This window comes from Vidua chalybeata, chromosome 1 (genome assembly GCF_026979565.1).
Source record: "Vidua chalybeata isolate OUT-0048 chromosome 1, bVidCha1 merged haplotype, whole genome shotgun sequence".
Classification (NCBI taxonomy): domain Eukaryota; kingdom Metazoa; phylum Chordata; class Aves; order Passeriformes; family Viduidae; genus Vidua; species Vidua chalybeata.
The window spans coordinates 122,946,174-122,964,042 of NC_071530.1; the positions used below are offsets into that span (position 1 = coordinate 122,946,174).

Below are 17,869 nucleotides of genomic sequence, written 5' to 3' on the forward strand. Positions count from 1 at the left end.
TATTGTGCTACTGTGGAAAAGGGATAGAGATGTGTGATGTTATGGCTATGCATCCCAAGCACACTAATATACTATAATACTGGAACATTCCACAAAAATTCATAATACTCATGCTATTACACAAAAGGTGTTGTGTATTCTCCAGATTGGGTCTTGAGAAAGCAAGGAAAGACAGTAACAAAAGGGGCTAAGAGACAGCAAGAAGACAGGAATATACTGCTGTTTTTTTACTACTTTTGCTGGTTTTGATGAGCAAACTTTTATCTTTTCCTTCTGTCAGAGGAGTTTGACCATGTGTTAGTATACTATACTTTTAATAGTACAGCTCCAGCTGAGCCAGGATATCCAGTTTTTGCAGAAGATTTTTTTTTTTGAGTAATTTGCAGTGGATGTCTTGGTGAAGATTCTTACAAATCACTCCAACATTGTGATCTGGGTTGGAGGAAAGCTAAAATAGCACCTGTGTTATCTTTCTGGAAAAAAAAAAAAAAAAAACAAACCCAAAGGACCACTCCATATGCACATATGTTAAAGAAGCCAAACTTAAAGTAATACTAGTAACAAGTAGGTTTGTAAAAAAAAAATCCATTAAATGCTGTATTTGTTATAAACTACTTGCCAGGTAATTGTAGAAAACAAACAAACCAACACCCCCCTCACCTCAATTCCCCAACAAATAATTTTGTAATTATTTTAAAAGAAATCAGAAAGTGTTTTTGTTCAGGAAAAATGTTACTTAGTATAAATAGATCACCTACTTCTGTCTGTGACACGTAGCATCAAGAAAGAGGAATATTTAAATGGGAGGGCTGTAGTTAGCTACCTTACAAGACATAGTACAAGAATTTATTCAGGTCAGAAAAAGTATCCTTAAAAGTGGAAATAAAGCCAAAGTGATATTAATAAAACTGAACATAGAGATTGGCTATGAGGACAAAATATGTGGAGGTACCTAGAGAAGCTAAACAGGAATTGTTAAAAGTACCTCAGAAATAGAGAGCCTGCAGGAGTCATTAGGTCTGCTAGACCACCAGAGAATAGTCATTCCAAAATGATCAGGAGATGGCAAAGAAAATAAATTCTTTTACTCTGGTATTCTCAAAAGACAAAGAAGAAATATATGCACTAACAGAATTCTTTACAGATAATTTCAGAGACATACTGTTAGCGAGCCAAAAAGAGGTGAATAATTCAGAAAGAAAGTCTGCAAGGTAAATAAAAAGGATTTTACAGTGTATTTCAGAGAGAAACCCCCAAACTGAGTTATTAATAAAAATGCATGATTTTCTTATTTAACACGGTGGTTAAATAATTAGTTCTTAATTAACGTTGTGGTTTCTATGTAAATAAACTCCAAAGGATTTTTCTAGAAACTGTGAATAGGAGACTCAATCTCACCAATTATATGATATATTGAAAACTCAGCTTATGTAGGAAAGAATGCAAGAAATTAGGGACAGTAGAAGTGTTTGTATGTGAAGAGACATTGAGCACACAGGTTGAACAACAAAACAGAAAAAGTAAAGTTAAGTGAATGATACTGTGAAAATCCAGTATTTTGCTTTATTTTTTTTATTTGGCTTGAAATGAATATCCAGGACCCTGGTGAACATTATGAGGAAACCCTCCTTGACTTTCTGAGCTTTAGGTCAGGCTTAGGTTCACCCACCTAACTTTTCCAGTTTTTAGCAGCAGTGTCCAGGTGAAAAATCTGCATTCCAAACACTAAACTTCATTTTAAAATCCTTCTACAATCAGGAAGGAATTAGCAATTCACCTATGTAAAGTCAGAGTTGTGCCCTTAAGTTATCTGTGTCTCCCTCCACGGAGAATAAACTTAGAGCAATGCCTGAAATAGGCAGGGTATAGCCAGCATGTTGAATAAGAATTAACAATGAGATTTAATTTTCTTTTCTACGTAACCTTGATGGAAATGTATTAGTCTTCAAGTCAGACAATGGTAGTGCTCTTCATGCTTTATGCTGATGGGGGAAGCAGCATTTTCTATGAACCATAATGGCAGCCAAAAGAAAAGTAATGATCAGTTGGAAAAGTTAGACTATTCTCAATATAGTTTCATGCTTCAATGCCTTTCTAGAGATGGCCAAGTAAGAAAAGTATCCCTTTCTGCATAATAAATGATTAACTGTACATCTCCAATCACATCTGGAAAGCATTTCTGAGTTTCATTCTGAATAGCTGACATTCTCTGTTAATGGTTTTGTCAGCATATGCTTCTTTTGCTTCTTGCAAAATATTTGATAAAATATTAATGTAGAAATAAAACAACAAAAATACAAACCACAAATTTTCCTATGTTCTGATAAATCAGTATGGCTCAGCATAAGTTTACCAACAATTCTTTTCCACATTTGCAGTATTATCAGAGTAAAACATTCTTCTTTTTCTGATTTGCTCTGAGACTATGGGAGGGAGACTAAAAAGCAGACAATTCCAGGCAACAAGAGAGGGAGGGAGAGCTTGCACAGCAGCTGAACTGGAAAAGACACCCCACCCCTCCAAACTTCTGGGGAGAAACTTTCCTTTTCCAGCAGCTGGAAATAGACTGCAGTTTAAATTTTTATTTTACAAAAACAGAATAAACTAGATTAGGAAATAATGAAGTTCTGGGCAGATTAGCTGGTGATAATGAATGTTTTCTGCCTTCAGAAGCTAAGAAGTAAAACCAGGTAGGGTAGATGAGAGCTGCCTCCCTCCAGCAGCCAGAGGGGTGAGGCTGAGTGTGGCAAGTGGGGAGTACAGGCTGCTGGGTGGAGTGGGTGGATAAAGTGGATGTGATCTGTGATACTCCTTTGGGAAGGAACCACCACCACGCTCTGTCCAACCACTCTGACAGCTTTGCAGTCGGCCTCCTCTGGCACAGTGATACATTTCAATGAGAAGCATTAGACTGCCATAAAAATTCAAATGATGCACCACAAAACAAAATGATACAATTTGATAGTAACTGCCAGTTAGCACTTTTCTGGTCAATATGATGATCATCACTTAATTATAGGCTTGTTTGTGGGAAGTTCAGCCTTCTAAGAGCTCTAGTTCTGAATATAACACAGTGATTAGAAACAGTTATTAACGGGTTGGTGCTGTTATTCACCCCAAGTCCCTAAAGGAGAAATTAGAAATCCTGTTTGAAGATGAAATATGACCACTAGAGGATGCAGGCAAGATCCTGAATGAGTGAGGTGTCCTATTCCTCAGTCATCCTCTGCAAGGCCAGCCGGAATATAAAACAAATACTTTCTGGAATATTTGGTGGAATAAATGGCAATGCAGGAGTCAGGAAGAGTTTATCAGCAAAGTAGTATAACTATGATAGCCCAGAAGTCAATCTACAAGCCCTACTTTTATTTAACTTCTTTTGCATAATCTGTAGGTATTTCTTTGTTTCCCATTGTTTCTCCTTGCCCTCCATTATCTGTTGTCTGTCCATCCCTCCAATCTAGACCCTACTGTTATCCTTTACTAGTAGTTACCTTCTCATCTGGATGGTTAATAAGCCATTCACTCTACTGGTTGAACCTGGGATACACCTGTGCTGAACACTTAGGGTACCTTAGATTCAGCTGCTTATTGAACATATTCAGTAAAAAAAACACAATTATTTTTAGAAATCTCTCTCATTTCATATTTATTTGCTTACTACTTTAGTCAATTGATTTATTTGTTCCCCATCCATCCGGCCCTCAGCCACAAACACTTGCTTAATCTTGTTTCTCTCTCATAACCACAATTACTCACCCACAACCAGTAGATCATCCTTATTTAGGAAATTACTTGCAATTTGTAGAGGGCAAAAGGGATCCCAACAACAACAACAACAACAAAATATTCCAGGACCAAAACAGGAACTATGGGCTGCTAATTGATACATCAATGATGTAAAAAACCCCAAATGAACCAAAATCAACACCTGTAAATAATATGGTTTTTTAAATAGACTAGAGAACAGACTCCCAGTGCTGCTCATCAGTAGGGAAACTTCTCTGATAAAACATAAGGAAAGGTGATTGCCCTTGTGATTATCACAATGCATTTAAATTAAAGGTGAGAGGATTGTTTCAACTCGTCCAGGTCTTGTTTTACTAATAATTATTTAATTTTTAATAGTTTATACTTTTCTGCGTACCCTCCCTTTTTTATGGTGTATGTATCTGTTCCTTAAATCAGACCTCCATAAGTCAGGCTTTTCTAACGTATGTATGAATATTTATCTAAGTTTTTTGCCGGTACCCGCTAATCAGCTTTGGCTGAGGCCTGGATTTTACAATTGAAATCTTCACACATCTTGACTTCATTGGACTGAGGAAAATCACAAGGGTCTTACTTCATAAAATCAGTACAGAATTAGACTTGTGTATAGATTAACATACTAAAGTATATGACATAAAATATGGAATATACAACGTCAACTGATTAATGTTACCTCTGACACAAGAATTTTTCATTTTTCTTTATTTCACAGTTTTAGTGCAGAATGCTGCTAACCTCATTTTTTGTTTAATTCTACGCCAGTTGTGAGGCAAAAGGTTGATAATGGCTAAATTCAAGACATCCAACATCAAAAGAAATTTTCAACATTTGGACAAAATAAAAACAGGTGTGAATAAAATATCATATTGCAATAGTAAGTGTTATTAAAGCCATTAAAGTGCATTTGAATCGGGTGCTCTATTCATTTTCAAAGCTGACATTTGTAAATGTATATAGGCAGGACTCTTGTAAATTTAAAACAGAATGTTGGAACTTAACTCTGGAATCTGTAGCACAATCGTACTGTGTTTTGTTGATACATAATAATTCATAATTTTGTGTCATTGATCATGGGCCATCCCATTTTTATTTCTGCATGATATTCATGTTGGTTGGTACATGTAGTAAGAACAAAAATGTTGCTAAAAAAAGATATTTGTTGCATTCTGGCATAGGAATGTAATGGCTTTGATAGTTACATTTCCTCAATATCTGTTCTGACAAACAGTCTTCAGGATTTTTTGTAATTTGCTAACTGCTTTTAAGTTAGAGCTGTTTTATTTCCATCTTGTCCCTTTGATATATGTCATGACAGTGTGAGACTCAGACAACCTTTCCGTAATTTTGAAGGAAAATAGGAGAAGTTGTATTATCACTTCTGTCTATGAAATTTACTTCTGAAGTGAATGCCATACATATTTCTGAAATGAATGCCAAATGTATTTTCTAGAAGGGAGTGCCATTGAAAGCCAACGCAGGCAATTTATACCATGCATAATAATGATATTAATTTTTATGGTGTGTATAAGTTACATTTTGATTAGTTTTTTGCATGATTAAAAATTTGCAAAGCCTTTATGGCCCCCAGGAGCCTACCTGTAATAAACAGCTCTCACCTTCCAAACCATAAAACAGGTCTGCAGTACTTGAACATTACAGCTAATTGCCTTGCTACATCAAAGGGAGCACCACAAGACTGAGAAAAATCACAGAAGGGGGGGGGGTGGGGAGCGAGGGGCAGTTTCACCTCTAAAGGTTATGTGTTTGTGGCTTGGTTCAGCCCTGTAAAGTTATGGCCTCAGAACTGCTGTTTGCGATTAAGTTGATGGGGAAAGTCTATCCCGCAATCTCTCCCTGCTGCTGACACAGAGTCTTTGTTCACATTCAGATTTCTCAAACTGTTGCCAGGGTCAGGCTGAGGTCAGACACCACGATGATGTATAGGAGAACATGTCTGGGAATTTCTCTCACACTTAAAACACATACCAGAAAAACAGGAGAGCACCCTGCAAAAATTGTCTGATGAGACCCAGATGATACTGTAGCTTTTCTTTTACTACCTTCATAATTTTCTTTCTCTTTGCCTGACACACACACAATGTTTTATTAATGTGTGCCACGATAGCCCTTACAATTTTATGTCCCCTCAAGATAAGGACACTCAGTAGCACTTTGACACTTCATTTTCCAGCCCAGGGGGATTGGGCCAGTAAATCTAGTAAAAGAAGCAATGCGTCCATTCCCAAGGATGAGTCGAAAAGGGATTGCCACCGGCTCCGTGAGGCCACGGGGCCCAACGCTGGATAGGAGCCCGGTGTGTGCGCGCTCAGCGCTAGCACAGCCCGAGCCAGGCGTGATCACAGGCGCGCAGCATCCCGAGCCGCACTCCCGGCTGCGCCGGGGATCCCTGCATGTGTGATTAGCTGTCAGCGTGGGACGAGGCGGGGGGCTGCAGGGACCAGAGCGCTCACACAGCGTGAGTGGGCTTCCCATTCGCATGGAATTTTTTTTTTTTTTTTTAATATGCAATTATTTTTAAAAGAAGGTACCATCTTTCTCCCTGCATTGTTCCAGAAAGTGGACACACATGCTTAGTCCTTACCTATTGTATTTCCATGTCAATGCAAAACACATTGATCTGTGGTCAGGATTTTTTTTTTTTTTTTTTGGTGGGGGGGAGAAGGCTGGTTTCCAAAACTGCAGCTGTGTTTTTCTCTTGCAATTTACAAAAGGTTTTGCAGAGAGTTGAGAATCGGATAGGTTTGCCACATCGATCTGAGGGGCTGTTTGCCTAGGCATAGGGTTTCAATGTATGGCTGGCAATAAGGCAATAGGCAGCAATTTTTTTGTGCTCAGCTGCTACATATGACAGAGGATATTTCATTCGGCTGTCAGAATGTTATTAATAAAACATGGGGTGCGAAGAGGGCCACTATTTCCCCTTTCAATCACTATAGCATTTACAATGAAAATTTTATGCAGTGTGTAATTTTCAGTTAATGCTTGACACTTAAAATGTCGGTAGCTGCATTTTGTATGGTTCCTGAAGGGTTAATTGTATCATGTTCCCTGCATAAAAGCTCTGCTTATCAAAAGTGAATAGAAGAGTGTATGCAAATGTGTGTCTGTGACCTTTTGCCTTTCCAGGGTTAATTTATATGGTCATTAAAGATTTTATGAAATCGAGCGGCCTGGTGCTTCGAATCCCATTTTACGTTCACCTCCTAATTTATATAATTCCTACCTGAACAGGGAAATATGATTTTTATTTTTGTATGTGTGTGTGTGCTGCAATGAAAACAGCATGCTGGGCTGTAGGGAGTTGCAAGTCTGGTTATCTGGCATTACTCAGATTGCTAAAAATTCATTAAAATGTGACATCAGCACAGTGAGAGACAAATGATCACAGGATGAAAAGGAACAGTGGGCCTTTCACGGATTAGTGCTACACAGCCCCAGCATAGAAGCTAACTGCATAAACAGATTAATCCACCAGTAGCAGCATAGCTAAGATTTACCGAATAATTAAATGGGCTTGAGTTACTGTGAAGATTTCCATGTAATCTAGCTGGTGTGAACACGTAAGTGAGGTGTGGGTAATGCTGCTTCCTCAGAAGCCGTACACCAAGTTGCATCATTTATCCTGAATGGCTCCCCCTGGAGACAAAATTTGAGACTTCTCCCGCAAAGCCAGAGGTTTATATTTAATACAGTACCTAATACCTAATACTTACTTACTGCAATTAGCGGGATACTGCTGCACTAATAGGATTTATATTTGAGATCTCCTTTTTTTTTTTTTTTTTTTGGCTCCAAGATGCATTTTTACATGTGCTTGCTTTTGTTCCAGCCTGTGGGGGGTGTATGTGTGTGTGTATGTGTGTGTGTGCATGCATGTACATGTATTTTAACACAAATCATTTCTAGCCAAAGAATATGAAATGACAGGCTTTAAATCTGTCACACTGGGGGAAAGCAGGTACTCTTGTAAAGACACAGTCATATTTTGAAATATTGCAAATTATTTAGAATTAATATCCAACCTCTTTAAAACACTGTTCTTTCCCTTTTCTTCCCCCCAACCTTTCTTCCCCCCTATTTTGCCACCTTCTGTTAGTGCTGTTCTTATTACAGGACATATTTTTAAACTGCTGTTAACTGGTCACTGAGTTCCTTTCCTGAGATCTTTTCTGTGTTTGTCCACAGAAGAACAAGGTGAAGACACAGAAGGGTCTGCTAAAAGTACATCAGTGGCTGTGGCTGATGATAAAGACTCAAGTGAGAGAGACAATAGTGAAGGCAAAAAATCTAGTAAAGACTCTGGTAAGATGCTAGAATTTTGTTTTCCCCCTTTTTTAACTTATGAAATGCTCTTTCATTTAAACTGTCTGGACATTCCCACTACTATTCATTGCATGTGCATTTTGCATGTGATTTCTATCAGTAGCCTCCCATTGACCTATTTTTAATCATAACCATCTGACAGGATAGATGCGGATAAGTTGAAGAATATTACAGGACGACCAGTGAGATTATTTTTTAATCAAATCAGTTTGTGTGCTTGTAATTTTTTAAGCGCCTTTCATTAATCTTTGCTGTACTTGTGATTCCTCTGATGGCATATTAATTTTTCATAAGCATAGGATTAGGTACCACTTGAATTTTTTCTTCAATCAGGTTTTACCCCTCTTTTAACCCAAAGAATGTGGGGTATTTTTGTTATTATTTTTTGCTCCTGCTCACAGATTAGTCACTCCCAAGAATCTGGCCTCTTCCTGGGCATTTATTTGAGGCATTTACAAAAAAATACACAAAACCCAGTGAAAAACTTTACAGATGATTCAGCCTAAGAAAGAGGAAATATCATTGAAAACGGATTATGGGTTGGGTAATTTTGATCTCCTGGAATAGACAAAGGCCAGTAATGAAAGCTACTGTCTTTGAAAACAAAACCTCTATGTCATGACATTTACTTGTGCACAAACAAACCTAGGGCCAGCATCTGGTGTAGATACCCAAGGCTTTTTCTGTGTTTGATTTGGCAAATATGTGACTTCACCCATGCTTTTTATGTATGAGATGGAAATCTATGGTCACAATGAATATTACATTGGCTACTTTTGCTGCACGCTATACCTAGTTACATTATGTTGGATTCACTGAAGCAGAAGAAGTGCTGAAACAGGTTGAAGCCTATTAGTTTCAGGTAGTCATATATCTTTTCCTTGTATGCTGATGACAGCAGCATACAAAGGAGGTTGTGTTATCCATAAAGACATATAGTTGTGGAAAAAATAGCATTTTACATCTGAGTTACTTTACACCCAAATTCACCCATATTGCAATTTGCTCTTTAAATAGTAAGCATTTTTTAATTTATTTCAAAAAAAATTATAGATGGCCCTTTCTATGACAAGTCAGTTCAGAAGACTGACTTAAAGATTAAAGCTTCCTTTAAGTTTGCTTGTTGACGGGCTAAGGTCAGTACCCATCACAGTTTACAACCTCGACCGCTCTTCAGACAGTTTATTTTTGAGATCAAGAGACTGAGGGAAGGCCGATGATGACAAGGATGATGTTGAGCATGAAGCTGTGTTGTGGTTTAAAATATATATTCCCCTTGGCTGGCTCTCTGACTTGGTCAAAACTGTCTGCCGTGCAGTAAAGCCGTGCTCCCAGGCTGACACAAGTCCTTCTATGCAGTCTCCTCAGGGGCTGGCCTGGACACTCCCCAGGAGAAGGGTGACAGCCACTTGCAGCCTGCATTTCCTACCATACGCTTCATACAGGGGACAATATGTACCACGTCAGGAAATTTAGCAGCCCTCTCTTTTTCTTAGGCTAGTCCATTTATAGTTGTTTAGGAAAGAACATGGTATTAAAGCTCCAGCCAAAAAAAAAAAAAAAATAGAAAAAAGAAGAAAATGGAATCTAGAAAAAAAATACTGAAGGGGAATTCTCAAAATTCCAGCAGGATTAGCCACTCATAAGGGCCAAGTTTAATTAGGACAAACCTATATCCAGATGCCTACTGGGTGCACTATAAAAAAAACAGCATAATTGTTCTGCATTCCCGTGCCAGCAATTACACAAATAACTTTGCAGTAAGATTCATATAAAAACAAGGGCTGAAATACATGATTGCCTCTGTGCTTTGCAGGAAATAGTTTGTACTGTAAAATCCTGAATCTTTTAGAAACTTTTGTTTTCCTAATCTAAATTAATTCTACATATGTAACATTCCGACCATCATCTTAATTTTCACTCAGCTGACAAGTATTTCTAATGACTGCATAACTGCTTCTGTATAATTGAATGTTAATTTGAGCTTTCTCATGAATTGAGTGTTGCAAGTCTTGCCAAAGAAATCTCAGGAAAACCAATAAATTAATCACAATACTAACAAGTTAGACAGGAAAGTGGTGTGACCCTTCTTTAGCATAGAATCTATTAGACAAGAAAGGATTAACATGTATTTAGTAACAGTGTGTTTGTGTAAGCTGTTGTGCTGCATTGCTTACCTTATCTCAAGGAGAAGAGCTTTCAAAATGCGACTTGGCAATATGCAAGTTATATTTGTTGAATATTCATTCAGAATAGAAAAGCCTACTAATGCCTCATTTATATTGTCATTTAAATCTAGTGCCACTTTAGATTAATTATAATCCAAATTACAGCTCTATGCAGTGCAAGAATTAATATGGAATTTATCCAGATTAATACATTTGCATTGAAAATGTAATATGTCTCTGCCATGGCTAAGGGGAGCACTTTTTAATAAGGTAGTAAACATGAGGAAGGATGGAAATTAACCTTCATTATTGCAATGAAAATTATCCTTTCATTCTACTCTAATTAGAAAGAATACTCTACCAGTAATTATAATTTTAGAATTATTTTGAGTCTGAATAACATCATCTGATGTGTCAGAAGTCTTAAATTATGCAATCTTTATCAAATACAAAGATTTATAAACAAGAAAATAGTGGTTTTATCATGGTTTTTTCCAGAATTTTTTTTCTCACTAGTATATGTACTTTATTAACTTTTTATTAGTCACACAAACATTTTTATTTTTATTTTGAGGCTTCAAAATATATTACATAGGTGATGACATATGAATTTCAGTGAATTGTGTCATTTTTATATTAGCAATCCTACACAAGTTAAAGAATTCTGTTACTGACAGGCAATCATTGCCTAGTCTATTTCATGGCACTTATTTGTAATTAAACTTACTTTTTGAGCTAAATGTATTGAAATTGCATTATTCATCTAAAATAAGATGCATATTTTATATTATAAAATGAATTTCCGATATTTTTCACAATTGCAAAAAAAAAAAAAAGTCTACAAATAATGTGGATCAAGAATAAAAAGTTAGTATTTAAAACATGAATAACAACTGGATTTAGTCTTTTCCTATAACTGCCTGTTAAGAATGGCATGGCAGTGGAACATGTAGCTATGAAAAGAGTGCACACAGTATGCTCAAGACCGTAAGATTTTCTCTTCTCTTTCCCTTCTCCTTTGATACCGTTTCTAGACCACAGGTGTTTACAGCTTTTCTACCAAAGCTCCCTAAAACAGCAAATTGAACATGGAAATCAGAGTGTTGATATAGAGAGACAAGGAACTGAGTGGTAGTAGCTGGACCACTGGATAAAAAGTTGAACTCTCCTTTTGCCATGTTCATTGTGGCTTGGGTCTTCTCCATGTGCAGGGGCAAGTGGCTCCCCTATGCCAGAGGGCAAAACCAACCACCCTTTTTGTTTTCTTTAAAGCTCACCATAAGTCCCAGACTCAGTTACATTACTATTGGCCAGATGCAACTTCAGTCATAATAAGAAGTAACAGTGCTTGAGGTTGAATGAATCCAGAGCCAAACAACAACAAAAACAACAAAGCCTCTGTAAACTTTGACAGTTTATATAAATATCATAGTAAACATTGTAAAAAGCTGTGCTTTGTTATGCATTTATTGACCCCAGCATAGTGTTTTATAACTCCACTCTTTTATTATATTAACCGCAAAAGAAATTTAACCAAAAACCCCCCCCTTGTTTTTATAGAAACAAGAACTATGTGTTTCATGATTATTATAGGCCCTTTGAAGTAATTAAGTTATTCCATCCTGTGGTGGAAGATGATGTGTAATATTAACCTTGTGTGTGCCCAGGCGCACACAGAGTGCACTTCAAGATAAATTTCACTAGCAGCTAAATATCACTGCCAAAACACAGTTAGATGCATTTTCACAAGTAAATTTTGAAGGAGAACTTGGTTTGTAATTTGTATAACAACCATTTGAGAACAATCTAGTCAGATGGGGGGAAGAGAAGGCAGAATTTTTTAATTTTGGTTTTTAAATTCAGCTTCCAGTATAACAACGTCCATTTACATCAACTGAGATTCTGGCCCATTTGTCTTTAAAAAGGATATTTTAAAAGTGGCATATAGTAAAGTTAGAAACAGTAGAGATGTTTTTGGCAGTTGGAAATGAAAAGAGGTTAATAATTTGAATCTGTTTTTCTAAAACCCAAGAAACAACCTTTCTCTCCTGATATAGTATGTCACTTTCTTACTTCCCATAATTCTCATAGTTAAGATACTTAAATAATATGTAAATACAGATAGGCCAGGGAGTACTCTATTAATAGTCATAAAGCAAAAAGAGTAATAAAATGGTGCCTTTTGTGATTCCATTACTTAAATTTTACTTTTAAGCATAGGTTGTCCTTTGGGTTGTTGGTCCAACAGTGACTGAGCAGTCTAAAAGAGGCCTTCGAGATCTGTTCCTGAGAGTGCAAAACATCAGGGGGCTCCAAAAAGGGACTTGTTCAGATGATAAACAAATGATGATGAATTGAATATATATGATGAAAAAAGGGACTTGTTCATATGATAAACATATGATGATGAATTGATGAATAGATAAATAGGGAGATACGGCAGGAATAAGCTTTAATTTGAGCTAGAGCATGTAAAAATTACTGGCCTAAATTACATCAAAAGAAATAATTAACAACTTAGGAATGAAAGTCAATGTGTGGGGAAATCACCATTAAGGTGTAAGTCATAAAATATGTTTTAGACTTGCTTTTGTTTTTTTTTTTAAGTGCCCTTCAGAAAATGTCCCTGTATGATTCAGTTTTCAATTAATTATTATTTTACCAAGAGGATTTGGTGTTTACCTTGAAATCTGTTCTCTTATTTTGCTTCTCTTTAATGTTGTCTTTGTAAGATCAAATAATGCACAAAGTCTGTATGAAAATAATGACAAAAAGTTCTTGAGTTTATGTTTTCTTTGTTCTTGTTTACTTTGTTGCCAAAATGTCCATGACCTTATTTTTAAATTAATCCTAGGTTATTGTGCAATGAGGTGCAATTTGTTCATTTATATGAACCTTATGTGGATTGAAAAAAATCAAGATAAATCTTCATGCACAGCATACAATCAGATTACCCCTGGACTATATATTTACGTTGGGTCTGATAGCAATCAATGGTTTAGCTTCATTGCATTTCAAGATGTATTTGCACCCAGTGTCCAGTGATAGTGTCCTCACCCTGGAAATAATTTAGTTGCAAATTGACTGGAAGATGGTGAAAATTGAAAGTTAAAATTAGAAATACTCATAATAAACAGCAGAAAAAAGGTCAGATGATGCCGCACTATGATGAGATTGGAATGGTTGGTAAATGAGGTTTTGTGTTTGTCGTGAGATGTATGTGACATGCCTACCCAATGCTCTTGTAATATCCAGCCTAGCAGAAGAGATTATCTGGCAAATTGATGCTGGAAAGAATTTTCTGATGGACTGGGAAATTAGAATTGCACTCTTTTCTTTGATGTGTGCAAGACTGGGCCACATTACACAGCTAGCTCAGGCATAATATTAAATATAGTATTTAATACTTAATAGTACAACTGTCTATAGTAAACAATTATATTCTGGTTTTGATCACAAATGCCAGACTATAAAAATTCACAGTGTAAACATCTGAAGCAATCCCAAATGACTGATCTTTGTATATAATTAATATTAAGTTAGCTCTGAAATCCTATTCTCCACAGTATTTCTTTTAAAGCCTCGCTATATTTAGCTTCAGAATAGTAACCAGGCAGGAGTTATCAAAACAGCACAATAATCATATTGCTCAGACAGTTTAGAAAAGAGAGAGGGTAATTAAACAGCAGCAAATTAATTATTTGGAAAACAGGCTTTTTAAGCAAAAGCTGATTTGTTTTAATGTAATAGACAAATTCATACTGAGCTGCTAAAGAAAGAACATTATTGATTAATCTTTAAAGGCAACCTAGGGTTATCTAAACAGTAGAGAAGAGTCCATTTTTAAATATATTTATAGAGTATCAAGAATAAAAGTGTATTTTCACCTTTGTGCTTACCAGACTTGTTTTATTCGTCTTTATTTTTTCTCAGTGTTTAAAAAACAAGCAAGCAAACAAAAAAGACCCTCAAAGACAATACAGACCTTTGAAGTCAGAGCCTCTTTGTAAACCAGGATATTTTTAAGTTTAAAACATGTTCTCAAAAATTATGTTTTCAAAACAGGAATAGTCACACCAGAGAAGGAACCAAAAGCGAACACTGTGGTAGGGGCACAACAGCTTCTTCTGGCAAAAGAAGAGGATGGTGCAGCTAAAAAATCAAAGCCTCCAGAGGACAATAAATTTTGTCATGAGCAGGTAAAAGGAAATGTAACAATTTAATTGCATTCTAGAACTCTTTTTCAAATAACTCAAGAATGAAACAGAGATGATATGCTGTTAAAATAGCTATATCAGCAAGTTATAAAAAGCACATTGACTAATAGCCTGCATCTTAACTTGATTTTTTTTCAGTTCTATCAATGTCCTTATTGTAACTACAATGGTAGGGACCCAAATCGTATCCAGATGCATGTCCTGTCACAGCATTCAATGCAACCTGTTATCTGCTGCCCCCTCTGCCAAGATGTCCTCAGCAACAAAATGCATCTCCAGCTTCATTTGACCCATCTGCACAGTGTGTCCCCTGACTGTGTGGAGAAACTGCTCATGACAGTAAGTGCTCCAAATACTGATGCACATGCTACACAAACATACTTGGGCCTTGTGGGCAATGTATTTATTGTGACATAGTGTTCAGGAAGCCTGAGGAGAGGAGTGGGTCAGGACTCAGGTTCTCTTGTCAGCTCATCCAGTGACTGCTGTCCCTTGGGAAAATGGCTGAAGGTGGATTTCACAGATGCAAAAAGCCTTTGATTCCTCACTGACATTTACCTTGGAAAGTTAGGCCAGTCCATATCTCTTAAGTTCATAGCTGAAAATTTGGTCTAATAATATCCAGATCTCAGAGGTATTGTGACTTCTGTTTGTAAAGTAATAGGAACTCCCTGAAGAATGTAGTTCCCAAACGTAGAAGGATTCCTATGCATACCTCTACTGTACATTACATTACATGAAATTCACTGTAAAACAGCAGTTCAAACATCCATTCAAAACAACGTCAGTAAAAACACAATCAAGTACTTATTTGTTATTACAGCATAAATTCAGTTAGAACACAGACCTCCTAAGATAAACTGGCTCTGGTTGTCTTGTCTTCTTAGATGGAAATGTACTTGGAAATCTCAATGATCCAAATCCTTAAGTACTTAATTCTGTATCCATAGATGACTCCTTCATTTATATAGATGTGGTTGTAAATCCACCACCTCATTCCCAACTAAAGTGGTAAAAATATTAGAAAGAACTGAGACCTCTTGACTGAAGGTCTAGAGTTCCTTGTGCTTAGAGCTGAGGAGCAAATACACACTTGGGGAACTTCTTCTCTTTTCTTGGTTTTCTACTAATTATAGCTCTGAGAGACTGTGTAATTTTGGCCCACTGGAAGGAAAATGCAGTAGAAATTCAACTTTCACAGACCCTTTTAGGAAAATGGAAAAATATGGAAAAAATCTGCCCCTCCATATTGAGCTTTCTTCTCAAGTTCTTCCTGATTCCCTCTATGCTGATTATGAAGCAACTTTGATGTCTTTCCTCATCAGGTGCTGGGGAGTTGTCCCAATGTTTCTGAGAGGAGAAAAAAACCCAGTGTTTCCCAGAGAAAAAATTGTAAAACATAATCTTCATAATTGAAATTGTCATCATTGCTAACACTAAAATGCTCTGCCCATAACTGAACCGTCTGACAAAAAAGTAAATACTATTTATAGGAATTTTTTTTTCCTCTGGCTCATTTACTGTTCTCTACATAATTTTTTTAAAAGACCTTCCCTACCAAGTAAACTCAAAATCATTAGTCCTATAAGAGGATGCTATTAATGCTGTACTTAAATCACAAATGTACTAAACCCAGGTGGGTTTTTTTAAAATGTCTAGAATATTTTTCCAAGAGGCAATTTGTGTATATATATATATATAGGTATATATATGTAATTCTTATGCATCCAATGTTAGAGGAACAAAAGATATTTCTACTCATAGCTCATAATGAATGTAGCTTTCATTATTTATTTACAGCTCAAAAATCTCTTCTATGGATAATCTTTTTAGCTCTGTATGAAGGAAGTCCTATCCGTTTGTTGAAGATGAGGAGCTGCAGCACAGTCTGTACTGATTTAGCCAAGATTCTTTAGGCCGAATCTGGCAGTGCAGGAGCCTGAACTTAAACTTGCTAAGTCTTAATAGGACAGTCCTACATTTCTGATATGAATTTGTTTTAAAGATCAAAGTAAAATAAAAACATGAAATGTTGAGCAAGTTGATATTCATATCAACTTAGCGAAACTGAATACTACCAGATTAAAAGTACATCCTTCAAAGATTTCTGTCTATAATTTGAAATAGGTAACTCAACAGATAAAGCAATCTGTTGATGATACATAAGAAATTGAAGTCAAGAAAGAGGAAAAAATCTAACTTTAAATAGAAATAAATTGTTACTTCCCTATTGAAATAAACATCATTTCCTTTCAAAGATCACAGAATGTCCACCATTTGTGTAAAAAAAAATACAGGTGAAGAAAAGTGAGAATGCCCTCAGTGACTAAGACTGACTGGTGACCATATCTCAACAAGATCTCTGTCTTTGGAGGGTATCCTAGGAGAATTCCTCTGATAAATCCAATGACCCTGGCAAAGTCAGCAAAACCTTCTTTGTGGTGATACTGAGACCAATGAAATATTGAGTGCATGTAGTTCTATATCATCTCCTTGTTGTGGATTATTTTGAGTTGATTCTCCACCAAGATGCTCTGGATTATGATCTGTCAGAAACCATAATCAAGGACTGAATCAAGATCTTGATTCTGACAGTCATCCAGATATGGTGGATCTTTTGAATTATAATTTCAAACTGTTGTATATTATTAAATAGTGGGACTTTTTCTGTAATAATACTATATTCTTGGTTTTCAAAGGTTCCTGTACCAGATGTCATGATGCCCAATAGTATGCTGTTGCCAGCAGCTCCTTCAGAGAAATCTGAACGTGACACACCTGCAACCATTACAGCTGAGGGATCTGGGAAATATCCAGGTATGCAAGAAAAAGCCCAGACATGTAAAAGCTAGGTATGGGCAATTTAGAAATAAAACTACTTGTTACTTAGTAAAGGGAATCTTTTTCTGGCTTGCTTATAGCCACAGAGATAAAAAAAAATGTAGCAAGGGGTCTGAATTTGGCTGAGCTAGTAGAAAGCACATGTATGCCAGAGTCCTTGCTTTTGGTGGAGGTAAAATCAAACAGCAGTGCCTTGCCACTTTGAGGGCAAGATCGTCTTTGTTTAACCAGCAAATAAGACTCAGTCCCGAAAGACAGTGGCACTTTCACCATCGATCGGGAATGTTAGGTAAGTGATTTTGTCTTCATTTCCATCAGGTTTCTGATCCTGGACACTTACTGTATTATGCACTGGGAAATTTTTCTAGTTGTCACAGCAGGCTGCTTCCTCTCTTCTCTGACCACTATCATTCTCTTTCTAATCATCTGTCCTACCTGTTGTCCCCATTTTACTACTCTTTCCCTCTTTCCTATTCTTTATTCTTTATTTCCTTTTCTTGTTTGGTGCTCCCATTGTACCAATCAACT

General features: G+C 36.5%; 1 protein-coding gene across 1 annotated transcript in view; it reads left to right on the plus strand.

Moving 5' to 3' along the window:
- ZFHX4 (zinc finger homeobox 4) overlaps positions 1-17,869 on the plus strand; it is a 126,279-nt gene that overhangs the window by 92,700 nt on the left and 15,710 nt on the right. The window contains exons 4-7 of the mRNA XM_053958958.1: positions 7,978-8,094; positions 14,349-14,482; positions 14,639-14,839; positions 17,200-17,317. Coding sequence (XP_053814933.1) covers positions 7,978-8,094; positions 14,349-14,482; positions 14,639-14,839; positions 17,200-17,317 — 570 coding nt within the window. The remainder of the gene's footprint in view (positions 1-7,977; positions 8,095-14,348; positions 14,483-14,638; positions 14,840-17,199; positions 17,318-17,869) is intronic.